We start from the raw sequence: 27,322 nt of genomic DNA, 5'->3' as shown, positions 1-27,322 counted from the left end.
ATATTACATATCTGTGAGGGGTAAAAGTATGTGCACCTTTGCTGTCAGTGTGTGGTGTGAGCTCCTTGTGCAGGAATAAGTGCAGATAAACGTTTGGGGTAAGAGTTGATGGGTCCTGCACATCGACTCGGAGGAGTTTTAGACGTTCCTCAGGACGGAACAGCTTCGACTCTGGGATGTTGGTGGGTTTCCTCACACGAACTGCTCGCTTCAGGATCTTCCACAACATTTCTACTGGATTAAGGTCAGGACTGTGAACATTCACTCTATTCGTCTTTAATCGTTCTTTAGTAGGACGACTCGTGTGTTTAGGGTCGTTGTCTTGCTGCATGACCGACTTTCTCTTGAGATTCAGTTCATGGACAGGTTTCCTGATATTTTCCTTTAGAATGCGCTGGTATCATTCAGAACTCATTGCTCCATCAACGATGGCGAGTCGTCCTGGCCCGAACCACGACACTGTATAAAACACTTCATGCTACACAACATTATGCATAATGCTGTATTTTACCGCACACTAAACTGTATCTCCTGCCCATTCGTTATCGGGAGCCGTGTGATGATGTAGGAACACGTTTATTCAGGTGATCAGCGTCCACTTCTAGCACGGAACTGTGGGGAAAACCGATAGTTTAGTTTACACACGGTCTCCTTCACCCCCACTGTAGTCCCTCTGCTGACTGAAAGGTGTATTCAATCACAACAAAAACAGACTGCGTTCCTTCATCTCCGCTTCAGGGGCTGGGCTGGTGGGCGGAGTTTGTTTCCGGGCCAGAAACGATTTAAGAAACATAACGAAAATGTCTAAATTCAGCATATATATATATATATATATATATATATATATATATATATATATATATACACACATTACATTTCAGTATCAGGGGGGAAAATCAGAGCTTGGTGGTTTCTTTGTCCATTTACACTCGTTAGAGATTTAGAAACACTTTAGAAATCGCACCTCTAAAAAAGGTACGCAAGAAGAAACCGTGATTAAACTAGTCCACTTGTTTTAAGGCCGATTTAATCCAAAAATCATCACATGTGAAATGTATACAGTTTTCATGGAGGTTACGGTGTTAAACAAAAACAAAACCAAAGCCTTCAATACTCAGCCTAGAACGTATATCCGGTTGTGTTCTACGACACCGGGGTTCCCGCTCGAACCGAGACGCGAGGATGATCTTCCCAGCTGGTGAAATTCGCCGTTTAATCGCAAACTATGAACCTGAAAGAGTGACAGGAACTGCCTTGTATGGCTTGCTTTGTGTTTGTTTAAAAAAAAAGAAAGAAAGAAAGAAAGAAAAGGAAAAACACTGTGTGCTGGTGATACATAGCATCTGATCACAAATCCGTCGTGGAGGAGCTGAGCCTGCACTCCTCTGAGAAGTCTTCGTTGACTGAATTAGACGTAACACAGACACGCTCGGACATGTTCCGTTCATCTGCAAAATGACTTTACTGCAGTTTAATACATGTTTAATATACGTTATTAAAATCAGCATCACAACTTCTTCGACTGAAGTTTTCTTCAACGAATAAAACAAACGTGATTTTTTTTTAAAAAAAAGAAAAAGAAAAAAAAAAAGGGGTGGGGGTAAACGATCGCCCCGCGTTAATGCGTGCCAAAAGAGAGGGAAAACAACGTACACTGGCATTTTAATCTTTTTAAAAAAAAAAACACCACTGAAGTAAACAATTTAAAAAACAAAAGGGGGGGGGGGTAGTACTGCTGTACAACTACTGGTGATAAATTCATAAACGTGAGGTTCTAGTTTCAAGTCAAAGGACACAGACAACGTCCACGTCCTGCTCCTCAGACCTTTTCTGAGCTTAATTATTTATTCTTTTTTCCTTTTGGTCTTGCCACCCAACCCCTCCCCCCATCCCCACACACTTATTTAATCTTGTTCCCTCGACCCGACCACATCAGTAGGCTCAGCCAATCAGTCTTCTATTTCTAAGTAGCTAGTCCTGCTAGGCTGAACGGCTCTCTGGTGGAAAAGGGGAAGAAAAAAAAAAAAGACGCTCCAGCCGTGATGAAGAAGTTCGGCATTTCTGCTCGTACAGCTCGGCACGTCCAGATCACGAGGGAAAGGAAAGAAAACGGAGAGGGGTCGCGTGACCGCGGCGTGGCACGGCTGCTCTGGTGCTCGTGTCTGATGGTTGTGCTGAAGCAGGAGAGTTCGGGTCGTGTCCTAATCCTCTAGCTCCCCTAAATCTGGGACTCTTCGGCACCGTGGGATCGCGGGGCGCGTTTTTACGAGCCCAGACGCGGACGCTTTCGTGGAGCCAGGTCGTCGTCCTCGTCTTCTCCTTCCTCGTCTTCGTCGTCAGGGTAGTCCACGAGACCCACCAGTCCCGCCTGGTCAACAAACACCGACGCACAGAAAGAGAGAGATCACAACCAAAAAAACCACATTATTACGTGTGCACAGACACCGAGAGCCAAAAATGATTTTAGTACTATGAAAACAAAATATCATCACCAAAGTTATCGTGTCTATAAATTAGAGGTCGGTTTCGCTGGAACTACCGTTATCGGCAAAAATCCACGACCGGGAGCGGCTGAGAAGAGTCCGCTGCAGCTAAACAGTACGAGAGCGGCCTCTAGAGGCGAAACCATCACTGATAAAATTTGCCGAGTTATTTGAAGTATTTTTTTTTTATTCGTTTGGACGTTTACGTTATAAATAAATGTCACGTCGACTCTAACCGTGAGTTAAATAAGAATAAAGTTCTAAAGGTTGGTTAGCGAAATTAAGTTACATTCAAAAAAAAAAAAGTTTAAAAAAAGAATTAAATAAAAACATTTTGAAGATCACCCCTGTCCTACACCTAGCTTGAAGTGAGTCAAACTGCTGCAGCACCAATCAGCGTTCATTTGAACATCTTTCGGAGAAAAGAGTTATTTAAATTGTTCAGTTTTTTGTAGTTTTACTGTAGGTTTAGTTGAAGAATGGAAAATAAAACCAGTGTCAAATGTGTAGAAATTTTAATTAAACGAAACACCAAGAAACAAGCAAAACATAACAGTACACATTTAAATAATCGGACTAGATTGTCTGTAAATTTCTCTCTCTCTCTTTTTTTTTTATTTTTAAATACAGTGAGTGTAAAATCTTGATTATTCCCATAAACACAATGAATCTATCAGTTCTATTAAGGAGAGTCACGCCCACCTTGACCACGGGTGTCGAGGCCACTGATGCACCCTTGGCTGAGGAGCCGTTGGGACTGGCGGGGGACGCCGACGGCGCCGGTTTCTCGTTGTTTCCGTTGGCAGCAGCTGCAGAATGCGAGATGGTGAACTTGAAGCTGCCGGACTGCGTCCTCTTCGGGAGGTTCTCTTTGTCCTCGCTTTCTTTAACTGTAATGAGACGAGAGAAGGTGTGTGATGTAGAAAAAAAAAAACCCCGTCAGAATCACACACACACACACACACACACACACACACACACACACATACACACACACATACACACACACATACACACACACATACACACACACATACACACACATACACACACACATACACACACATACACACACATACACACACACACATACACACACATACACATACACACACATACACATACACACACACACATACACACACACACATACACACACACACATACACACACACACACACACACAGCGGGAATATTCAGAATACCTTTTTTGGCCCCCATAAACTTTCCGTAGCTTTCCGGAAAGTCTTCGACTCTCTTCTCGACCCCCGCGTCCGCTTCGTCTTCGTCGTCTTCTTCGTTGAACCAAATCTCTTCGTCGTCGTCTACGGACCGGGCGTCACGGCGATACCTGCGGATTTCAGAGTGAACACCGGGTTCAGGATTACACGTACATACTCTATATCAGGGGTATTTACTGCAGGCGTGTTACTCCGGGAGAATTACGGTAATGCGGAGTAAATTAAACGGCGATATTCGAACCGCGCCGTGACATCGCGACGTCGAAGATTTCACAGCGAGCGGATCTGACCTTCCGAGCCCTCGGCTCTGTCTGTTCTTCTCCTGCTCGTAGCGACCCTTCAGGCCTTTGAACGTCTGGACGTATTCGATGGACTCGAGTGCTTTGTAGAAATTGTCGACGATGTGAGCGATGAGCGACTTGATGTCCTCCTGGAAACGGTAAATAAATAAATAAATAAAATCGTTAACGTGTTCACTTTAGGTCAGTCGCGTTTTCAGAAAGAAGCCTCAAGCTCTCACCACTTTGATGAACTCGAAGAGCTCGATGATGGCCGAGTTGAGGAGGTTATATCTCGTCCCGTTGTCCAGCAAAGCGTTGATGACGGGCTCGAACAGGTTCCCTTTAATGATGTAGCGGTTATAATACTCGTCCTTCAGTCCTATTATTCTCCTCATGAAACGCAAGGCACCTTCGCAAGTACACAACAACGGGTTAGGACACGCCCTACGATGCATTTGATTAACCTGACCGTGTCACTTAAGGGTCACAGGGACTCACAGAGGGCGAGGAAGGTGTGTTTGGAGTTCATGAGCACGAGCACTCTCCGCAGCAGGTCCTTATTCATGATGTAGTTCTTTATGTGGTACGTGTGGTGCTCCACGCAGAACGTCAGCAGCTCGAGGATCAGAGCGAGAAGCTGAGCTGTCTGGAAGTTGTCTGGAGCGGAAAAGAGGACGGGTTTTAAAGCGAAACTGGAGAAAGCAACAGGTTAGCCAGGGTGATGTAGAAAGGTGACGTGTTTACCTGGACAAACCGGCTTTACTTTCGTAGATCCTTCTGGTAAATCTGTGGAAGAAGAAACACGTGAAGAGGGAAGAAATTTAGCACCGATACGTCACAACAACCTGTGTAAAGCCATATCTACTGGACAACTGAAATGATAAAATCGACACTTTTATAACCGTACGAGACGAAAGCTATCTTCGTTCCGTTTATATACCGAGCGGCGATAAATAAAACGCGGAGGACGCAAACGTTAAAGCGAGATAAATGTTCCTCGAGGTTTAGCGTGCGGTTTAAAAATGACTGAACGCACTTTCCGATTTAATCGGTCAGTCGCTGGAATGTAATGGGGGGGGGGGGGGGGGGTAAGGACTTTTCAAATAAAGATAAATGTGCTTTTCAATAAAAGTACCCAAGACTCTTCATTAACATCGTATAAACAGAAAGTGTACAGTATATAAACGCAAATATCTTCCACCGTTATGCGGCAGCATTAACATACTTTTCATTCCTAAAAGTGATTTCACGAGTCATTAAAGTGAACACAGACTCGCAAACACACATCAGACCGAAGCTTTATCAGACCGTGAAGTGAAAACGCTGCCGTTTATTTCAGGGTTCGTTTTTGTTTGAATATATTTCTATGCTAAGTGTTTGCGTTCAGTAACGAATATAACGATAAAACAAAACAAAAGGGAACAGACAACACGACCGAATTACAGACCCCGGTCGGTACACCTCACCTTTCCTCTCCTCGGCCGTGTTGGCCAGCAGCGGCGCGGTGAGGACGTGCATGCAGTACTTGTAGAAAAAGCTGAGGAACTCGGTCTTCTCCGTTTTCTACGGGGTTCAAACAGGAAATCGTGCTTATTTTACAGAATCGTGTACAGAATTATGCCTAGACGCTGGTCTCCGGGGCGAGAGAGGAACTCACGTTGGTCGGAGCCAGCATGTTTTCGGGGTCGATGAGGGTACGGAGGAGCCCCATGAGCTGCACGGCTCCGCCCAGCTCAGGATCCGAGTCGCAGATCATCTGCTTTATCACCAGGTTGATCAGCAGAACATCCTGAACACACACACACTCGAGCTTTCAGATGATGAAGGTGTTTGGTATCTCCTGGATACTCGGAGCACTCCGTTATGGCTCAATTATTATTATTATTATTATTATTAGTAGAGGTATTTTTAAATATCACATTCTGTCTGCAACAAAAAAAGTTTATTTTTTAAAGTTTTAATCACGCGATTGCGTTTCTAATCTAGACTAAGAGTGCTGTCACACTCGCACGCACTGTAACCATAGCAACACTCTTCAACACCAACTTTAGCTAGTATCAGCTAACTAACTAGCCTAGTCATCCTCCTCCTCCTCCTCCTCCTCATCATAAGTGTGACTTGTGAGGCTGTGATTTTTGTTATTGATACTTTATATCCATAAACTATTTGTAGACGTATTCCTTATAAACGCTGTTTGTGCTCACGTCATCTTCGGCCTGCTGTGGCTCCTGCATCACAAACTCTCGCACCATGGACGGACTGAACTCCACCAGGTAGGAGAAGATATCCGTGGCCGCGGCTCTCACCTGCAGGTCGTCCATCCCCTTCAAAAAAAAAAAAAAAAGAAGATAAAGATTTCAGTAGATTAGATTATATTATATTACGTTCGAGGTTAGACTCCGCCCCCTTCACACCTAGCGATAATCAACTCACCATAATAATCTCCAGCGCAGGTAAAATTCCTAGATTCGCCAACGTCTTGAAAAAAGCGTCTCTGTTTTGTGGCTGGAGCGTTTGCGAAAAAGCGCAGAACTCTTTGAAGAAGTTGACCTGAAGACACACACACACACACACACACACTTCAGTTACACTAGAGCTCACAGACAGCGTGTTTCAGTGGAAATGATCGTAATCCTACCAGCTCTCTCCTTTTCCCGTCTTCTGTGGCTTCGTCCGTGAGTTGAGCAAACACTTCCGTCAGGAATTTCTCGTCCTCCTAGAGATCACCGTGGGACGAGTGGGGTGGGGGGGTGGGGGGGGGCAGGGAAGAAAGATCTTAAATACATACTATGCAATACAATATGCAAATTAGGCCGTAAATGGGGATCTGTCCTCTCAGTCACCTCGTCTGCAACTTCCTGTTTCAACCCAGCAAAACAGGAAGTTATAGATGACTGCTTGAGAGCACTCAGGTGTAGAAATGTAGAAATATATACAGAAAGATCATCATCCACTGCCTGTAGTTTGCACCAAACATTTCATTTGACTTCCATTTACAAATAATAATAATAATAATAATAATAATAATAATAATAACAATAATAACAATAATAATAATAATAATAACAATAAAAATGTGAGCCGTGTCACCTGCAGCATGCTGACGATCTCCACCTTGTTGAAGAAGATGAAGGAGGTGAGCGTGGACAGGAAGTTCTCCTCGAAGACGGAGGGTGTGGGCAGGATGATGTCCTGGATGTACTGCACGCGGTAGGTCTGGTGGATCTTCTGCCTGAGCTCCGAGTCTGTGATGGGGATCACCTCCTTGAAGCGGGCCGTGTTGGTGAGGAAGTCGCGGTGCCTCCTGGGCTGGACCAGCGCCGGGTCGTACTCCAGGCAGCCCACCACGTCCATGATGCACTCGTCCGAGAACATGACCTCGAACAGCGCCGCTTTGTTGAGGAACAGCGCTCCGCGTACGATCTCGTACAGGTGGCGCAGACCTTCGTGCTCGCCCAGCTCCTCGCACGTTCTGAACAGCTGCAGCAGCCTCTGCATGTAGCCGTCGCTCACCAGCGCCAGCGCCAGCTTCTCCCTGCGGATCGGAGAGGACAGGACCGACGTCACCAGGTCCGCGATCTCCTCCAGGCGCGGGAGCTCGCAGGCGGGAAGCTCCACCGCATGGCTCGTCTCAGGGATCTCCTCGAAGCGCTCCTCCTCAGACTCGTCGATGGGGTCCTGGGTGATCTCTACAGACGGATCTTTACCTTGTACCTAAACGGGGACAAAAACATTTTTTTTTGCTGCGTGCCCACATTTGAATGAGCAGATCTGATGCGTTTGTTGGTTGTTATGGTAACAAGGTGTAGACCCGGAGAAGAGTATCACGAGTATTGTAACATTTCTTTTAAATACCTTTAACTCCGACTGGACGCGGCGGGATTTTGGAGATAGCTAGGGTTTAGCCTTATCAACGTCAAAAGTATCGTTAAACTGAATTTCTCCACCGCGGAGAACCTGCGTAGAACCTCTTACCTGACAGATCTTCTCCCAGATTTCATCGCAGCCGGCCTTTTCCTGGAAACTCAGAGCCAGGTCATAATTTTCCGCCTCGGACCAAACGATAAGGGTGTCCTAAAACAAAACAACAACAAAAAAAAGCCACACACAAATCTGAGAAACGGCGTGAATCAGGATCACGACAGCAAACTAAACAGGCGAAACACGAGCCGAGAACAGGAGCGGGTCCATGAAAACGACGGGAGTCACTCACTTGCTGTTTCTGATACGCGGTGTTCGGGTTGATTTTGGACTCCAGTAAGAGCGAGCCTGAGGAAGACGAACAGAAGAAAGAACGGTTAGGATCGCAAACTCGACACGAACAGCGACTTGATCGCGATACTCGAGGACATTTCTACGATACGTATAAAATCTGGCTAACAAACCGTGTGCAAAACAAAACAGAATAAACCCGGTTAAACCGAGTCTGGTGATGCTTTTCTTTCACGTCTACAGAGACAAAGTTCAGCACCGCTTAACGTGTACTAACTACAAATGCAAAAAAAAAAAATATATATATATATAATGATTTTTAAAAATCCGACGATATCTCAGAATCAAGCGTATCGCGTAATCGTTTATCACGATACGGATGTTATATCGATACGTCGCCCAGCCTTACTTGTGAAGTAACATTTCTAAGACGAGTTCGCTGACGTTTCTAATCGGAAATATGAAAAAACGATTTCCTTTCATAACTGAATCTTCGTGAAGACGCACAAGCGTACGCGTGCGATTTAGATTATTCGGTCATGCCGTGTTACGGGTCAAATCTGAGGGATTTTTAACAAGTCACGATTTGTAAACGCCGATACTTAAACAAGTTAAAAGCCGAGGGAGATAAAAAGGTTCGAAAGGATATGTACTTATTGTTTTATACACACTTTATTCTTTTAGATTTCTCTCTCTCTCTCTCTCTCTCTCAAATTTGAACTGTTGCTCATAATACACACACTTTGGCTGAATTTCTTTCCTTTATTTCACCTCACGGCAACACAATTCAATCAACACGGCTTATTAAATCTCATCACATCCCTAAAGAAGAACTTTTACATGACTTTATATTACAAAATATTTTAAATGCAAATACTGCCTCTGCGTTAATAAAACGACTATTTGACCTTCTTGATTTAAACACATCACCACACACACACACACACATCATCATCATGAATATTACACTTTCTTTAGTATTTTAACGTATTCATTTACACTTAACTACACAAAGGGGACTTAAATCCAACACACTGAATCTGAATAAATCCACATGAACAGAAGTAAATATTTAGATTAGCTTATTATATTGAAGAATTGCAGTTGTTAAGCATGATAAAGCTTTATGGACAATTCCTTCGTGTTTCGTTTTATTTATATCAGTTCCTAAACTTAAAGAAAACTAAAAAAATAATTAAACTGTCCTGATAATATACAACATGATTATAATTAGGTCATAGCATAAGAAGGTTAGCTTATGTTGTCTTTGCTAGCTAGAAAGCTATGTGTTGATTGTAAATCTTGCTGCTGTTGTTTTTTTTTTACAAGAATATTAACTACTCACCGTCAGCTCGTTATTTCAATTAGGTTTTCTAGTTGTTTATTATTACATCTACCGCGATTTAAAATAAGAATAAGTCTGGTTATGAAGCTAGCATAGTTTCCTAGCTCGCGCACTACCTTAGCTTAGCTTAGCTTAGGCTAGCCTAGCCTAACTTAGCTTAGCTTAGCATAGACAAGCTCTCCGGAGCCTTACCGTCCGCCTCGGCCCGCACCAGCAGCGCTATACCGTTTAACCGATCCACATAGGCGGATGAAACGTGTCCGGTTCCCTGGTCGTCCCATTGTCTCTCCTCATTCAGCGTGTACACCTTCACACGCCGCCTCGTATCCGACATGCTTTATTTCTTAATCAGAAACCCCCCCCAAAATCCTTCCCCCGTAACGTCTCTCTTTTTCCTCAACCGCTACTTTCACACTTCACACTTAACAACCACATGTTACTGGGTAACTAACTACAAATGGCTACCAGGTAAAAACGACGACTTACAAACGCTTAACGATAGCCGACATGTACGCTTTTTTGTTTTAATACAAAAACTACCCGAGTGTCGTTTTTCGCTATTATCGCTCTAACACAGCGACCGCCATCTTGTAACCCGTACTTAAGGCTGCGTAACAATTCACCGACTCGTGCTCTCACTAGGAGTCCTAGCTCGCCACAAGTCGGAATGTGTCTACGCGCCACCGAGGCGCTCTTGTTAGGACACTAGAACGCTTATTAAAGCGCGGCCTGCGGCTATGTCCAAAACCGCAGCCCGTTCACTATTTAGTGCACTATTTATAAATGTCCGCCATTTTGTAGTCACGTCTGAAAAGCTTTGTAAGAAAGATAGTGTTGAGAGTCGATTCCAGATGAGTCGATTCTCCAATCACAGGCGTTGAGAAATAAGAGTCGATTCTGATGCTTGGGGAGTCGATTTCACTTGTTTCGCTATGATGTGAGAAAGAAACAGCTACTACAGCTACTAAGGACATTCGGGTTTACTTTCGCAAATGTACAATTCATGACAAATATTTGATTTAGCATTAATATTAGCATTAGCTTTAACACTAAATTCCACTTATTCATTCATGAATGCTCAAATGGTGAGATATGACGTCGGTATGGTTCGTTGTCATTTATATTACCGATATCAATGTTATACTTAATATTTCACTATTTACTTATTTATTTATAAAATCGTGTCCTGTGGTTTAGTTTTTTGGAATCGAGACAATTTTGTGAGGAATCGACTAAATTGATTCCCGACCAGAATTAGAGTCGACTCTCAAAAGTTTTGGAATCGAACAGAAAACGGAACGGTCATCCGCTGTCACGTGTATCGCTCTAAGCCAATCACATCGCGTTCTCTGACGTCACTGCAACTCTTCCGGGTTTCCTTCAGACATTGGTCAGAGCTCTGTCACTACATTTCTGCAGAAATGTATTTATAGAAAGCAACTTTGACAAAAGTTTTCTTGCACTAAATCATGTTTCAGCCTTTCCCCAACCACAATTGTTAATGGAACTCGACCACCAATGGCCCCCATAAACTATAAAACTACTTATTACTCCTAATGTTAAAAAAAAAGTTGTTCATTTTGACCTAATCTGAGGGTGCACACAAACCTCAGATTAAAACCTCTTGATTGTATTAGGTACACAGTTATGCTGAGGTTTAAACCCTGTTTTACACACTTTCAGCATTTTATTACACACTCCTGACTTGCTGGTCACCTTCTAGGTGTTTAGACGTGCTCAGCTTCCGACCACAACACTTGCTTTTCTCTGGAAACGTTTAGCTTTGGACCGTTTCTCACCCGAGCAATGAGACCACGGTGTTAAAACTCCACATCTTCCTGACAAATTTCCAACCATTCCAGATGTTTGACACTTCTTCATTATCCTGTTTGTCCCTAATGTCAGTTTAACACCTTTAACTATATACCTTCATCTATATACCTTCATATGCATCATCTCTCGTACAGATCAGCAACCACCCATCTCTTTTGTTCCGAAAGCTCTTCGTTTTTCTCAAAGTATTGGGAGATAATCCGAGATGGCATGTGTGTGAAACATCATATTATATGTCAAATGTTTATTGAGAGCAATAAACAGTTGTTATACACTTATTATAGTCATACAGGGGTGCCAAGAATTTTGCCAAACAAATTTTTCGAGAGAAAGTAAATCTTTTGAAAAGCAGTATCTGCTTACCGAATAGGAAAAAATAAAAAACTTTCTCCAATTGTCTGAGTGGAAAATGTGTTAACTTTCCTTTTAAATATATCCTTTGTTTTTTGTTTTTGTTTACTCTCTTGGTGGGTGCCAATATTTCTGAAGTTGACCGTAATAATAAGCCTAATAATCCTGCAACTCAGGTCGGTTATGAAGTAGAAAACAACAAAGACAATCATTATAATTATACGTACAAACCTCCGTACGTTTCCTCGGCTCATGTTATGTTGTCCGGTTATAACCAGACGACCATTACATACAGTTTCAATACTTTAACATAGTTTTTGTCATTCTTTTATTTATTTTTTCATTTTATTTCACCAGATCCCCTGCAGCAACGCGACAGTTTCCCCCGTCCTGCTTTCCGGCATAAACTCTGGACTATGAGAATGTACAGAACACATCATTTGGGGTAAAACCCTTTATGACGCGGTGGCTCCTGTCTTCCTGAATCCAGACTGACTACACTCGAGAAGATGATTAGAACTCAAGTCCAGAGCACATTAACGAAGACGTCAGGAGGAAGCTGACGTCTGTCCGTCTGCCGTTCCCATGGTGATGCTCTGCCTCTCGCTCAGCGTCTTCACCACTGTGGCTGCGGGAGACTGGAGCACTTTACGCGACAGCCTCATCCTGCCGTCCGTGGGGTCGCGTCCGAAATATTTCACCTGAGAAATACAGGGAAAAAGAGTCTTTGGTTTCAGCATCTAGTAAATCTACATTAGACAAATCTCAAACAGGGTTTTCCCACTGCTATGTGATTATAAGTCATAAGTTTACATACGCCTTGCAGAATCTGCAAAATGCTAACAATGAAAAAATAATAAGAGGGGATCATAAAAAAAAAAAAATTGCATTTTGTTTGTATTTAGTTCTTCCCCGAATAAGCTATTTCACATAATAGATGTTTACATATAGTCCACAATAATAACCGCATTTCACACAAATGAACCAGAGACCAAAACCAAAAGTTTACACACCCCTGGCTGTTAATGTCGTGTGTTGCCTTCTTGAGCATCAGTGAGTCTTTGTGCTCCACGCTTACCCATAAACCCCCTCTCTGTATGGCGACGCGGACACGCCTCCACGCATAGTATAAACCGATCCCCAGACAAGATGAATAACGGTACGACGTCTCTGAGGGAAGACGAGGCTCGTCGACGGGTTTATCGCACTAGCAATCCGCTAAATATGACGAGCTATTCCGTGAAACGTTCTACATCTCGACCACACGTTTCTGCTTTCGGATATTTGAGACGCGGTACACACCTGGATCTGCTGTCCGACCTCCAGTCCGAGAGCAGAGGGATGTTTGATCTAGAGAAACAAGACGGTGAGAACATGTTCCGTAGTAAGAAAGTTAAAAAATAAAAAAATAAAAATGACAGAGATACAAAGAAATGCAGAAAAAAGCAAAAGAACACAGAAAAAAAAAATCAGCTCAAAGGAAAAAAAAAAAGAAAAGAAAAAAAATCAGGAAAAGGCAAGAAGGCAAAACGGAAAGAAAAGTAGAAAAGAAAGAAAGAACATGGACAGAATGACAGAAAGAAAGAAAAAGAATGACAGAGATACAGAGACAAGAAAGAAAAAAACCGAATAAGCAACAAAAACATACAGCAAAAAGACAAAAAAAAACAAACAACTACAGATCAACAACAAACAGGGCTTTCTTCAATCCTTAAAGAAAATGTTGTTGTTTTCCCACCGGGTCTGATCTAGCCAATCAGATAGCGAGACAGATAAAGGGAGCGGAGAAATGACTGCCTTATTCAAAATGTAAAAATTCAAACCCAATAAAAAGAAAAAAAGAAACATTTTATCCACTGATGAGAACATAGCTGGGCTGGGTTGGTTTGGGTTTTTTTTTGCTGAAACCTGGCAACCCTGATTATAAGTGTATATGGAGTAAACAGGTTTCCTCTTTATCTCCGAGGATGGTCTTACCCGTTTATGATCGAGCTGCGAGTTGTGTAGGAGCACAGCGCTCATGTTGGGATAAAGCTTCACCATAACACCACTGTCTCTATAACACACACACACACACACACACACACACAACATCAATCATCAGCACAGTATAAAAATAAACTTAGCTAAGAAAGCCATGTCAGTGTTCACACACGCTCACACACACTACCTGATTTCTGTGATGGTTGCCGTGTACACGGCCCCGAACTCGAGCTGCTGTTCTTGCTGTAAAACAAACAAACAAACAAAAACTTATCTTTAAAATCACATCTTTTTTTTTCCTCCAGTTGTAAAAGTTGTAAAAGCGGCCGACGGAACGCACGTCGTCTTTGCAGATGTCGGTGATGAACTCCTGAGCCTCGTGCATGGCGTTAGGAGTCGGAGCGAACACCGAGAACGTCTCCTCGTCCACCTGGCTTATAGTCACGCCTGAAATAAAACACAGCCAAGACAGCGGCGGAGGAAAAGAACGAACGTAAAGAAAGTGGAGTTAATAATCTGCAGGACGTCGTCGGCTTCGGCTCGTTCAGAACAACAATCGCCTTTCAGTACTGACAGGAACAACGTTCCACAGACACACGGACAAAAACACGGTTACACAGAAGCACAGACGCAGAGAAGGGGTGAAAAGACAAAAAAAAAAGATGAGGGGAAAAAAAACAGAAAAGATGAAAGAAAGAAAGAACAAATGAAGGGGGGAAAAAACGATGGAGAAGGAACGATGGAAAACAAACAAACAAACAAATAAATAAATAAAAGAGGAAAGATAGATGGAAAGAAAGAAATGGACAGACACAAAATAACAGACAATTCAAAACAAAACAAAAAAAAAAACAAGAATAAAGGAAAGAAAGGAGTGAATGTACAGAAAACATCTGGGGAAAAAGAAAGTAAAAGAAAAAATGCAAAACAGAAAAACAAAGAAAAAAATAGAACAAAGGCATAAAAGAAAGAAACAAAACATAAAGAAAGAAATACACAAATAAGTGTGTGTGTGTGTGTGTGTGAGAGATGCGTGTCTGATGTGTGTGTGATACGTGTGTGTGTGTGTAAGGCTTATGTGTGAGATTTGTTTGACAGAGAAACGTGTGTGTGTGTGTGTGTGTGTGTATATGAGTGTGTGTGTGAGAGAGAGAGAGATGTGTGTCTTTATGACGTGTGTGATACGTGTAAGTGTGAGTGTGTGTGTGAGAGAGAGAGAGAGACCTGTTTGGGCCTGCAGTCGGCGGAGGTTGTATCCTCCAGGACCAACAAATCGAGCTCTTCTGGAAATCGGCACGCGGACGTTTTCTTCAGACAGTAAACACGTTTCACAGCGTAAAAGAAAAAAAACACCGAAACGTACAAACAGGAAGTGAAACCAGAAAAATCCTCAAAAATGATTACAGAGTGTGTAATAATGCGTTTATCTTCATACCCACTACAGGGCCGTTCTCCTTCCTCGAACCTCTGGGCTTGGAAAGGGTTTTATTCATGATCCCTAAAATCTCTCTCTTGGCCACTGAAACAGAGAGGAACGAGTGAGACTGTGTGTGTGTGTGTGTGTGAGAGAGAGAGAGAGAGAGAGAGAGAGAGAGAGACGTGCTGGTCACCTGTCGCCTGCTGGATGGCCTCCATTACGATTTTCAGAGGAAGTCCTGGGATCTTAACATCAGCCTGAGAGAAAACACACACACACACACACACACACACACACACACAAATGAAAAGGTTCTCATCACACGTGGGGGTTCTGTGTAGTCAGGGGTCTCTGTGTTACCTGTAACGCAGTGATGCCTTTGTTTGTTCCGGCCATTTTAAAGTCCATGTCTCCATTATAGTCCTCGATCCCCTACGATTATTAAACACACATTCAAATTCCGTTTTCATTTAATCACAATGCACATGAAAGGCAAGACATTCGTGCATGTGAGTACAGGGTTCATACACAGAGAAAGAAAGAAAATAAAAGAGAAAGAATGGCGACTAGAATAATGCACAGAAACGGATATGAAAAAAGACGTAAAGCTTAAAAAAAAAAAAACAGACAAAAAGACAAAACAGAAAAGAATGAAAGAAAGAAATGAAAAGGATAAAGATAAAGAACGGAAAGATACAAAACAGAAAAGAAAGAAAGCCATAAAAAAGGAACCAAAAACTGAAAAACTAAAAGTAGATAATAAAAACGAGAGGAAAAAAAACCCGAAGAAAAATTAAAGAAAGAAAGAAAAAAAAAAGCAAAAGGGAAATGGAAACAGACAAAACAATAAAAAAAGTAGAAAAGAAAGAAAATAGTGAAAGAGAGAGGGGCAGAAAGAAAGAGAAAACAAAGAAAAGAAAAGAAGACAGAAGTGTATATGAGTGTGTAGCGTTAAAAGACTTACTAAAATGTCGGTTAGTAATCTGTAGTCGTGGATTTCGGAGACTTTCTCAGGGTTGGGTTTGGAAATGAGACCCACAGCCACTCCGGCCACCGCAGAGGAGATCGGCACACCTGAGAACACAACCTGCTGATCAGCACCTGCTCTAAACCTCACGTCACCTCACGTCACCTCACGTGATCACGACGAAATAACAGCCCCAAGTCCAACACGTGGAAACAGGAAAAGAGCGCACAAAGACAACAGAAATACAGAAGAATACACAGCTGTAAGGACAGTAAAACAAGATCAAAAACAACAAGGAAAGAATTAACAAGAGTATAGAAAGAACGACAAAAATACAGAAAAAAGCAACATGGACAAAAAGAATTAAGACGAAGAAGGAAAATGTAGAAAAACAAAGAGAAAAAAGCAAAACCAAAGGGGAAAAAGAAAAAAAAGCAAAGTCAAAAATGAGAAAAAAAACAATGAATTCAGTAGGAAAGAAAGAAAAAGAAGGAAAATAGAAAGAAAAGTTAAAAGTATGAAAATAAAGAAAAAGTCACAGATATAAATACAACGACGAAAAAGGAAAAGAAAGAACAACACAAAAGACAGGAAAAGGAATACAAAAAAGCAACAATGACAAGAACAGGAAGAACATCAAAAGAAACAGAGACATCATCAAGTACAATTAAAAAAAAAAAGAATGAAATCAAAATCCCTCAAATGAAAAGGAGGGAAATAAGCAAAAACAGCAGGAGAAAAGATATGAAAGAACGAATGAAAGAAAAAGATAGAGACAGATAGAGATGCAAAGAAAGATGACAGAAAGTAAAGTCTACGGAAAGGAATCTGAAAAAAACAAAAATGGGAAAAATGAAAGACAAAAACACTGCAGAAAAGAAAAATGAAAAACGCAACAAATAAAGAAAGAAAGAAACCTCACCCGCGTCCATTAAAGCCAGACTTCCTCCACACGCTGACGCCATGGACGACGAGCCTACACAATTAACACACAGGAATTACAACACAACGAGGTCAACGTCGGTAACGAGGTTAATGTCAGTCATGAGGTCAGTGTCAGTAATGAGGTCAGTGTCTAATGAGGTCAGTGTCAGTAATGAGGTCAGTGTCTAATGAGTTAGTGTCAGTAACGAGGTCAGTGTCAGTAACGAGGTCAGTGTCAGTAATGAGGTCAGTGTCAGTAACGAGGTCAGTGTCAGTAACGAGGTCAGTGTCTAATGAGTTAGTGTCAGTAACGAGGTCAGTGTCAGTAACGAGGTCAGTATCAGTAACGAGATCAATGTCTAATGAGTTAGTGTCAGTAATGAGGTCAGTGTCAGTAATGAGGTCAGTGTCAGTAACGAGGTCAGGGTCTAATGAGTTAGTGTCAGTAACGAGGTCAGGGTCTAATGAGTTAGTGTCAGTAACGAGGTCAGTGTCAGTAACGAGGTCAGTGTCTAATGAGGTTAATGTCAGTAACGAGGTTAGTGTCAGTAACGAAGTCAGTGTCTAATGAGTTAGTGTCAGTAACGAGGTCAGTGTCAGTAACGAGGTCAGTGTCTAATAAGTTAGTGTCAGTAATGAGGTCAGTGTCAGTAACGAGGTCAGGGTCTAATGAGTTAGTGTCAGTAACGAGGTCAGGGTCTAATGAGTTAATGTCAGTAACGAGGTCAGGGTCTAATGAGTTAGTGTCAGTAACGAGGTCAGTGTCAGTAACGAGGTCAGTGTCTAATGAGGTTAATGTCAGTAATGAGGTCAGTGTCAGTAATGAGGTCAGTGTCAGTAACGAGGTCAGTGTCTAATGAGTTAGTGTCAGTAATGAGGTCAGTGTCAGTAACGAGGTCAGTGTCAGTAACGAGGTCAGTGTCTAATGAGTTAGTGTCAGTAACGAGGTCAGTGTCAGTAACGAGGTCAGTGTCTAATGAGTTAGTGTCAGTAATGAGGTCAGTGTCAGTAATGAGGTCAGTGTCAGTAACGAGGTCAGGGTCTAATGAGTTAGTGTCAGTAACGAGGTTAGTGTCAGTAACGAGGTCAGTGTCTAATGAGTTAGTGTCAGTAATGAGGTCAGTGTCAGTAATGAGGTCAGTGTCAGTAACGAGGTCAGTGTCTAATGAGGTTAATGTCAGTAACGAGGTTAGTGTCAGTAACGAGGTCAGTGTCTAATGAGTTAGTGTCAGTAATGAGGTCAGTGTCTAATGAGTTAGTGTCAGTAACGAGGTCAGTGTCAGTAACGAGGTCAGTGTCTAATGAGTTAGTGTCAGTAATGAGGTCAGTGTCAGTAATGAGGTCAGTGTCAGTAACGAGGTCAGGGTCTAATGAGTTAGTGTCAGTAACGAGGTCAGTGTCTAATGAGTTAGTGTCAGTAACGAGGTCAGTGTCTAATGAGTTAGTGTCAGTAACGAGGTCAGTGTCAGTAACGAGGTCAGTGTCTAATGAGTTAGTGTCAGTAATGAGGTCAGTGTCAGTAATGAGGTCAGTGTCAGTAACGAGGTCAGGGTCTAATGAGTTAGTGTCAGTAACGAGGTCAGTGTCAGTAACGAGGTCAGTGTCTAATGAGGTTAATGTCAGTAACGAGGTTAGTGTCAGTAACGAGGTCAGTGTCTAATGAGTTAGTGTCAGTAATGAGGTCAGTGTCTAATGAGTTAGTGTCAGTAACGAGGTCAGTGTCAGTAACGAGGTCAGTGTCTAATGAGTTAGTGTCAGTAATGAGGTCAGTGTCAGTAATGAGGTCAGTGTCAGTAACGAGGTCAGGGTCTAATGAGTTAGTGTCAGTAACGAGGTCAGGGTCTAATGAGTTAGTGTCAGTAACGAGGTCAGTATCAGTAACGAGGTCAGTGTCTAATGAGGTTAATGTCAGTAATGAGGTCAGTGTCAGTAACGAGGTCAGTGTCAGTAACGAGGTCAGTGTCAGTAACGAGGTCAGTGTCTAATGAGGTTAATGTCAGTAATGAGGTCAGTGTCAGTAACGAGGTTAATGTCAGTAATGAGGTCAGTGTCAGTAATGATGAGAATGAATGATTATACTCAGGGGACACACCGTTGGACTCCAGCACCTCGGAGGTCACTCGGATTGTAAAGGGGAAGTCTTTAGGAATGACCGGTCTCAGGGCTTTTTCAGCCAGAGCGCCTAAACACATAAAGACAAAGAAATAAAGAAATAAAGGAGTAGTGAGCTCAGAGACGGGTTAACAATGGACATAACTGGATTTAACAGTAACGACCCACTGTCACTCACCATGACCGAGCTCTCGTCTGTTCAGTCCGCCCATTTTCCCGATTTCATTCGTCGCGTAGGGAGGAAACTGAGACGGAAAATACAAAGACAGAAATTCCTTAATGGGCTTCTAGTCTGTCAATAAATAAAGAACGAGCTGGATCAAGTGCTATTCTATAAGCTGTTGGAGAACGCGTGTGGAAACTCATTCTGTTGAAGCACATTTGCAGGGCAAATCTGGCAACCTCAACTTAATCAGCTGCGTAACCCGACTCTGAATACAAGGAACTTTCCCGTGGTGAATGTTTCAATCGTTTAAACGCAAGTTCGGGCAAACCCTTTACGTTCTAACCTCGTTTGCTTTTCAGCGTACCGTACCACGATATACTTATAGCATGTTTTTATAACGCAAGATGGAAAAGTATTTATTTACATGCACATTCTTAATACATCGCCAGCAAACTTGGCCACGCCCACCAATGCAAAGTGTCCTGGAAACAGCCATTTTGCATTCGCTTCAGTGAAGTAATGAATACTCACCTCATAGTGGAGCATGAAATTCTTGTCTTTGATCCCACTATTACAGACAAAATGAAATAAATAATCAGGAAATAAATATATTTTTTAAAAACTGCACAACAGCCGCTACAAATACCAAATACGTTTTTTTCAGAAATCAGAAATCACTCATCAGAAATGTTGTGGACAGGAAAAAAAAAAAAAAAAAAAGTGTTTTATAGTCTTAAAACCAATCGGAAATGAGTATTTTGACCATATACTTGGATCATATACGGATTTATTCCTTTTTAATTTAGACAGACGGATCGAAATTCGAAGAAACCCTCGTTTTACCTCAGAGCCGTGGTTATGATGTCCGCTTTCACGCTGGACTCTATAGAGTCGAAAGTTACAGTGCAAAGCACCTAAAATGAACAGAATCATTCTAATCATAAAGTGCAGATTAAAATAAATAAATAAATAAATAAATAAATAAATAAAAGTATTACTGGTTTTATTAGCAGTACTCCATCTGACCTGTGTTTGTCCTCTCTGGAACAGCGCGGAGCCGTGTAGAGGTTTAAAGACGTCCACTTCACACGAAATGTCTCTTAATGACGTCAAGTCTCGTCCGTCACACCTGAAACAACGCCGGGACGGAACGGCTATGTATATATATGTATATTACAGTAATAAGTCACGGTAAATACGACTGGAATTAGAAAAAGACGTCACCTTCTGTACTCGGTCAGCACCAGGTTACGGAAAACGTCTTTGGAAACCACGTTGAAGGCCTCGATGACTTCAAACGGTTCGGCTTGAGGAAATCTCTCTACGGAGGATTAAGAGGAGGAAAAGCGAAATGATTCGATCCTCCTCGGTCATGCGGAAATATAAGTACACCCCATGGAAATGGTTGGCTTTTTTGACATGAGTAATGAACGGTGTGCTTTGAGATGCCGTGAATTCCACCTTAATGGAGATTTGTCACTGGTGTTACTGTCATTGGTGTTAGCCGGTTTAAAAAGTTGAGTTTTGAAATCACAAAAACGTGTGTATACGCGCTCCCGAGGTCGAAGTGCAGAAGAATCAGCGGCCATTTCAACCACCACCAACAAGTTTCCCTCCACACTTGATTAGCTATTAATGCCATTGGTGCTACTGTCATTGCTGTTACTGTCACTGGTGTTATATATATATATATATATATATATATACACATGGATTATTAACAACAAGCAAAAAACCCCCCAAAAACCACAGAAGCCTCAAATCCAGCACTTCTGACCTCCATATTGCTTGGAATGACGTCCACTCTTTGTGACATTGTTGTCAAATTTAAAGCGACTTTATGCTATTGTGTTAAAAAACAAACAAAAAAAATGCAGCCACCTTTAACTTGCTCCTCTGTGTCGAGTCGGATTTTGTTCACAGCTTCATCTCTCGAGATCTGCAGAACCCGGACGGAGCAGAACACGTTAGAGAACAATAATAAATGATAACAACTATTAACACCAATCATAAACACTACAAATACCTTATCGTGTGAAAAGTCTGTAAACACGCCGTAGATCTTCTCACCAGCCAGCCTGCGCGCGCACACACACACACGCACACACATAACTTTACTCTAAGCCAGCTTGTTTTTTTTTAATTTTTGCTTTTTAAAGAAATCTTTTAAAAGCCCATTATAACAAAATTATAATATAAATCCATGAACAAAATAAATTAATAATATATAAAGGAAAAAAAAAAGATTTAATGAATAAAAAATAAGGAAATGATGAAAAATAAAATAAAACGAAGGAATGAAATTGAATAAATTTTTTTTTTTTTTTTAAAGAAACGGAAAAGAAGAAAATGAACCGAATAGAAGGAATACAACAAATGAAGTAAAAATCAATGCTCGTATAATGACTTCAACGACTGATTAACTGGCCCGACGGAATGGAATTATGGTTTTAAGAAAGAAAGGATGAAATGAAATTATAATGATTAAAGGCGTGAATGAAATGGATTTAAAATGAAATCAGAAGGAACGGGCTCTGATCGTGTTCGAGAGAGTTTACAGCTCGTACTGGCGCGTGTGCTCCACCATCTCGGGCGGGGCGCTGAAGAGTTTCTGCGGCGTGCGCTTCACCACCTTGTGCTCTCGGACCAGCTGCTGGATGGCGTGGATGATCTGCTGCGTGTGTTTCACTCCCAGTTTGACGGCGTGACAGAAGTCCTGCTGGAGGACGTTCTCGGCAGCGGCTTCCATCATCACTGCGAACACAGGACACGAATAAGGCGCGGAGCGAGCTCACGGCGGACACGGAGACGCGTTTCGTCCCGGCCGGCTGAACCGCATAACGAAACCCGAAGGTGAGCGGTCGCAGAGGACGAGCGCGTAACGAGCGAGTGTTCGCACTGTGAGCGTCGAACCTCTCCCACACTCACCCACTTGGCTGGAAGGAGCTCCTACTATCACCAGGTTCAGCGAGCTGGAGCTCATCTCCTTCCGCGTCGGGTTCACGATGAACTCTCCGTCGATCAGGCCGACGCGCACAGCACCTGCGGCGAGACCGGCGCCGAAATCAACACACGCTTCTTTCTTTACGCTGTATTTCTTTCTTTTTTCTGTCTCTTTTGATCTTTTCTGTTGCATTTCTTTCTTTCATCTCCTCCCAGATTTTTTTCGATACCTTCACTCCTTTCTTTCTTTCTTTCCTTCCATCTTTCTGTCCCCTTTCTTTCTTACTGCATGTCCCTTTATCTTCTTGCTTCATTTTCTTCTTTTCTGCTCCTTTCTCTCCTTCCTTTTATCCACTGACATTTTTTACATTTTTCTCAATTACGTTTCTGTCTTTTTTGCCTTTGTATATGACTCTTTTTCTTTCTTTCTTTTGCCTTTTCTGTATTTCCTGCCCATCTTTCTCATCTTTTCACCCCTTCTCTATGTCTGTCCTTCTGTATAACTGTGTTTTTGTCCGTGTATCTTTGATCTTTTTCTCACTTTCGTTCTTTCTATCATTATTTCTGGGTTTTTTTTTTTGTTTTTTTTCCCTCATCTTTTTTTTTGGTCTTTTCACCCCTTCTCTACGTCTGTGCTTCTGTCTAACTGTGTTTTTGTCCGTGTGTCTGTGGAACGCTGTTCCTGTCAGTACTGAAAGGCGATTGTTGTTCTGAACGAGCCGAAGCCGACTACGTCCTGCAGATTATTAACTCCACTTTCTTTACGTTCGTATCTCTGCCGTGTTTTATTTTCATACACAACGCGATCACCCAAGCACAGAACTCACCGACCGGTCCGTTCCAGGGAATATCGGAGATGGCGAGAGCGGCAGACGCTGTGAGGAAACAGGAACAAGAGGTTACACTTAAAGCACCATCAGGACCTGAAGACCGTGGGCCTGAGGTTAGAGTCAAACAGTCATCTAACCTAGCTTCGTGTAATATAATCATTCAGACGGACAAGTTCAGGGGGACGTGGCGTCATAAATACTTAATAAATAAAATCAAATGAAAGTAAGGCGATAACGGAATAAAACGAAAACGCACGAGCGAAAATGAAAATAAAACACACAACCGAATGCGATTTTATTTGTCGACTCTGACTTCCGTACGTTCAGAACGTCCTGTTCTCGGGTTTTAGTTCATTTAAACTCAACTTGATGAATCTCTAGAAAGCACCGTACTGTCTCAGAGCTTCCATCAGACATTTACACTAGATGATGAATAAATAACAGCAGAGGAATCCGGAGCGTTCGCACCTCCGTTGATGGCGAGGACATCGGGATCGTTTACGCCGTCGACGGCTAAAATGTTGCACAGGACCTTCACGAAGACAAGAGAGGAGTTTCAGTCACAGCGGTGTCAGTGTGAACCTGTATGAACCAGCGTAAGCGGCTGCAGCAGGAGAGTCGTACCTGCGTGTCGTAGAAATATCCGGCAGGAAACAGCGGCCTGATGGAGCGGTCTGAACAACAGGGACACAAACAACCGACTGATTAGCGCCAGCGCGTATCTCAGCAAAACGTACCTCCGTCACGTACAGCAGAAATATTACAGCAACTCAGTGAGTAATGAGCAGTTCTGGTTATTAACAAGCGCAAAGGTTTGCACCCCCTAACAGACTAAAGTTCATCTTTATTAATCTGCCACAAAAGAGAGTCTCGAGGGAGAGAAGGAGGAGGTGGAAGAGAGAGGAAGAAGAGGAGGAGGAGGATGAAAAAGAAGAGGAGGATGAGGAGGAAGAGAAGGAGGAAGAGGAGGAGAATGAGGAGGAGGAAGAGGAGGTGGAAGAGGAAGAGTAGGAGGAGGAAGAGGAGGTGGAAGAGGAAGAGAAGGAGGAGGAGGAGGAAGAGAGAGGAAGAAGAGGAGGAGGAGGATGAAAAAGAAGAGGAGGATGAGGAAGAAGATGAGGAGGAGGAGGAGGAAGAGAATAAGGGGGAGGAAGAGGAGGTGAAAGAGGAAGAGTAGGAGGAGGAAGAGGAGGTGGAAGAGGAAGAGAAGGAGGAGGAGGAGGAAGAGGAAGAGAAGGAGGAGGAGGAGGAAGAGGAGGAGGAAGAGGAAGTCGAGGAAGAGGAAAGAAGGAGGAGGTGGAAGAGGAAGAGAAGGAGGAGGAGGAGGAAGAGGAAGTTGAGGAAGAGGAAGAGAAGGAGGAGGAGGAGGTGGAAGAGGAAGAGAAGGAGGAGGAGGAAGAGGAGGAGGAAGAGGAAGTCGAGGAAGAGGAAGAGAAGGAGGAGGAGGAAGAGGAGGAGGAGGAAGAGGAGGAGGAGGAGGAGGAAGAGGAAGTCGAGGAAGAGGAAGAGAAGGAGGAGGAGGAAGAGGAAGAGAAGGAGGATGAGGAAGTGGAGGAAGAGGAAAGAAGGAGGAGGAGGAAGAGGAGGTGGAAGAGGAAGAGAAGGAGGAAGAGGAAGTGGAGGAAGAGGAAAGAAGCAGGAGGAGGAAGAGGTGGAAGAGGAAGAGAAGGAGGAAGAGGAAGAGGAGGAGGAAGAGAAGGAGGAAGAGGAAGTGGAGGAAGAGGAAAGAAGGAGGAGGAAGAAGAGGAGGTGGAAGAGGAAGTGGAGGAAGAGGAAAGAAGGAGGAGGAGGAAGAGAAGGAGGAAGAGGAAGTGGAGGAGGAAGAGAAGGAGGAAGAGGAGGTGGAAGAGGAAGTGGAGGAAGAGGAAAGAAGGAGGAGGAGGAAGAGAAGGAGGAAGAGGAAGTGGAGGAGGACGAAAGAAGCAGGAGGAGGAAGAGGAGGAGGAAGAGAAGGAGGAGGAGGAAGAAGAGGAGGAAGACAAAGAGTGGCAGAAAAATAATTGAGAACCACAAAGAGGACACCAGAGAGTGAATTTTCAAAAAAATTTTAAAAAACCTAAACAACAACAATAACAACAAAACAACCCCAAGACAAACATGCAAGCAAAGAGAGGCTGGAAAACTACTGGAAAACAAACAAACAAACAAAACCACAAAGAGAAAACCACAGAGTAGATGAAGAACAACTGAAAAAAACAAAGAAACAAAACACACACACACACACACACACACACACACACACAGAAGATGCAGTCAAACAGTGAATAAAAAATAAATGGAAAAAAAACCCCACAACAATGCAACCAAAGTGTCAAATTATTATAATTATGATGATGATGATGATGATGATGTTATTTGCGATGTGTTATTTGTGGCGACGCTCCTGCGTGTAACGCACCGATCAGTCTGCTGGTGAGAATCTCCACATCGCTGCTGCTGATTTCTCTCCGCAGGTAGTTGGTGGGGATTCGTCCAGCGGCCGCTGCTTTCTGTCTGTAATCCACCTGCGAGCATCAAGTCAACACCTCACAGATCCAGACGCTCATCACACACACTCACTCACACACTCACACACACACACACTCACTCACACACTCACACTCACACGGTTGAGATAACAGATAACTCACCACCAGGGGCATGAACTGTGAGGGTGAAGGTTTGGTCTTGCTGACGGCGGTGACCATCACTGACGTCTCTCCCAGCTGAAAATCAACCATCAGGAGTAAAAACATGACATGAAGACAAACTGAATGAAAAGCATGACTCACAAATCCACGCAGAAACATGTATATTTTTGGCTCTAAGGCAATAAACACTGCACAGGATTAAACCTCACCTGCACAACAGAACATCCATCCGCAAATCTCGCCAGCTTCCCCGTCGAGATCTCCAGTTTTCTTGAGACAGAAGGGACGAGCGTGAGGACGACGATGAGGATCAGGACAGGAGGCAGACATAACAACTGAGCGAGATCTCTACACACTGCTGACTCGGACGTCTCTTACCGACCAGGCGTTTCCACCCACTGTCTCTTGTTTTTCGCACCGTTCTGTGTAAACTCTACAGTTGTGTGTATGTGTGTGTGTGTGTGTGTGTGTGTGTGTGTGTGTGTGTGTGAAAATCCCAGGAGATCAGCAACTTCTTAAATACTCAAACCAGCCCATCCGGCACCAACAACCACGCCACAGTCCCAGAAAGTCACAGAGATCAGATTTTCCCCCATTCTGGTGTTTGATGTGAACATTATCAGATCCTCTAACAAACAGTGAAAAGACTGGAAAAGATTTCTTTCCTTAGGATCGAGTTTATTATATTTATATTTTATATAAGTGTTTGGTTTTGTGGGTTTTTGTGTTAAAGAGTTGAAATGTGAAAAGCTTCGGTTAATTTAAAGTCGTAGTACTTTTCGTTTAAAACTATATCGGACGTGTATCGGTATCGGAAAAGAAACCCCGGTACTGTGACATCTCTGACATCATCATCATCATCATCATCATCATCATCTCGTCCAGCCCTACATACATTAAGCTTTGACCACTTTCTTCATTTAAAACAACATGTGATCATTTTACACCAACATGATAAACAGGTTTAGTGTGTCTATTTCATCACAAACGCTTGGCAATGTTATTTTATTATTTATATACACTATTATGTATTTTCTCAATAATAATAATATCAATTGAGTTGTAAGATTTTGTGCATGTCCTGTTAAAAGAAAGAAGCGTTCAAGTGCATGAGATCTTCTCCACCCTACCTAGTGCACTTGGTGTCTATCAGGTTTTGGGTTTAGGATTTACGCTGCGTGTTTTGTTGTGTTTTGTTGTGTTGTGTTGTGTTGTGTTTTGTACCTTCCCTCTAAGTCCACTCCGACTCTCCTCTCTGTGCTGTGACTGGACCACACACTCCGCCGAGCAGCGCGAGACAGCGAACAGCTGAGTCTCAGGAACCGACTCATCTCTCACTTCAAATCAAATCATAAATAAATGAATATAAAAAAAAGAAAGAAAGAAAGAAACACACACAGGGGCGAGTTTCTTCCCGGTCATAAATCTGAACACATCAACGTTGAAGCACTAGGCTCCAGGACGCCGCCATTGTAGTCAGTCACGTGAAATGGAATCTTGCCGCTCATTGGCTGAGCAGCGGTGCGTTGTTTATTATCTTCCGGCGCGCCGAGCTGAACGTGTAACAAGAGTTCCTACAGCACGTGCACCCGTCATCAAAACGA

At 42.8% G+C, this 27,322-nt stretch overlaps 2 protein-coding genes across 2 annotated transcripts; both read right to left on the bottom strand.

The window, feature by feature from the left end:
- Positions 1–870: 870 nt before the first annotated feature.
- Positions 871–10,166, bottom strand: LOC128604170 (serine/threonine-protein phosphatase 4 regulatory subunit 3-like). The gene is made up of 16 exons (XM_053619058.1): positions 9,755–10,166; positions 8,219–8,274; positions 7,981–8,079; positions 7,096–7,719; positions 6,644–6,721; positions 6,439–6,555; positions 6,210–6,329; positions 5,663–5,794; positions 5,472–5,568; positions 4,750–4,791; positions 4,504–4,662; positions 4,245–4,414; positions 4,015–4,154; positions 3,689–3,834; positions 3,186–3,373; positions 871–2,368 (listed from the first exon to the last, which is right to left on the bottom strand). The coding sequence occupies exons 1-16, from the start codon at positions 9,894–9,896 to the stop codon at positions 2,264–2,266; spliced, it is 2,415 nt and encodes an 804-aa protein (XP_053475033.1). The 5' UTR covers positions 9,897–10,166; the 3' UTR covers positions 871–2,263.
- Positions 10,167–11,149: 983 nt separating this feature from the next.
- Positions 11,150–27,287, bottom strand: LOC128604172 (polyribonucleotide nucleotidyltransferase 1, mitochondrial). The gene is made up of 28 exons (XM_053619061.1): positions 26,943–27,287; positions 25,928–25,988; positions 25,719–25,793; positions 25,487–25,592; positions 23,713–23,762; positions 23,557–23,620; positions 23,086–23,133; positions 22,244–22,357; positions 21,883–22,069; positions 21,342–21,393; positions 21,197–21,254; positions 20,540–20,636; positions 20,342–20,444; positions 20,159–20,229; positions 19,847–19,883; positions 19,328–19,394; positions 19,130–19,219; positions 17,036–17,089; positions 16,111–16,220; positions 15,507–15,578; positions 15,340–15,403; positions 15,165–15,248; positions 14,954–15,037; positions 14,070–14,176; positions 13,917–13,972; positions 13,724–13,802; positions 13,049–13,096; positions 11,150–12,447 (listed from the first exon to the last, which is right to left on the bottom strand). The coding sequence occupies exons 1-28, from the start codon at positions 27,047–27,049 to the stop codon at positions 12,295–12,297; spliced, it is 2,298 nt and encodes a 765-aa protein (XP_053475036.1). The 5' UTR covers positions 27,050–27,287; the 3' UTR covers positions 11,150–12,294.
- Between the last annotated feature and the right edge of the window lie 35 nt (positions 27,288–27,322).

Source organism: Ictalurus furcatus, chromosome 29, assembly GCF_023375685.1.
Source record: "Ictalurus furcatus strain D&B chromosome 29, Billie_1.0, whole genome shotgun sequence".
Lineage (NCBI taxonomy): Eukaryota > Metazoa > Chordata > Actinopteri > Siluriformes > Ictaluridae > Ictalurus > Ictalurus furcatus.
The sequence above is the reverse complement of the archived record's forward strand: the minus strand, read 5'-3'. Positions and strand labels throughout refer to the sequence as shown.

Bases quoted from the DNA above. Each gene is read 5' to 3' on its own strand.
- LOC128604170 (XM_053619058.1), bottom strand. From the start codon at position 9,896: ATGTCGGATACGAGGCGGCGTGTGAAGGTGTACACGCTGAATGAGGAG. The intron at 8,275-9,754 runs GTAAGGCTCCGG...CGTCTTCCTCAG, and splicing joins GGTGCGGGCCGAGGCGGACG to GCTCGCTCTTACTGGAGTCC. The intron at 2,369-3,185 runs GTGGGCGTGACT...TTTGTTGACCAG, and splicing joins CCTCGACACCCGTGGTCAAG to GCGGGACTGGTGGGTCTCGT.
- LOC128604172 (XM_053619061.1), bottom strand. From the start codon at position 27,049: ATGAGTCGGTTCCTGAGACTCAGCTGTTCGCTGTCTCGCGCTGCTCGG. The intron at 22,358-23,085 runs GTGAGTTCTGTG...GTCTCGCCGCAG, and splicing joins TCCCTGGAACGGACCGGTCG to GTGCTGTGCGCGTCGGCCTG. The intron at 20,445-20,539 runs GTGACGTCTTTT...GCGTTGTTTCAG, and splicing joins GTGCTGACCGAGTACAGAAG to GTGTGACGGACGAGACTTGA.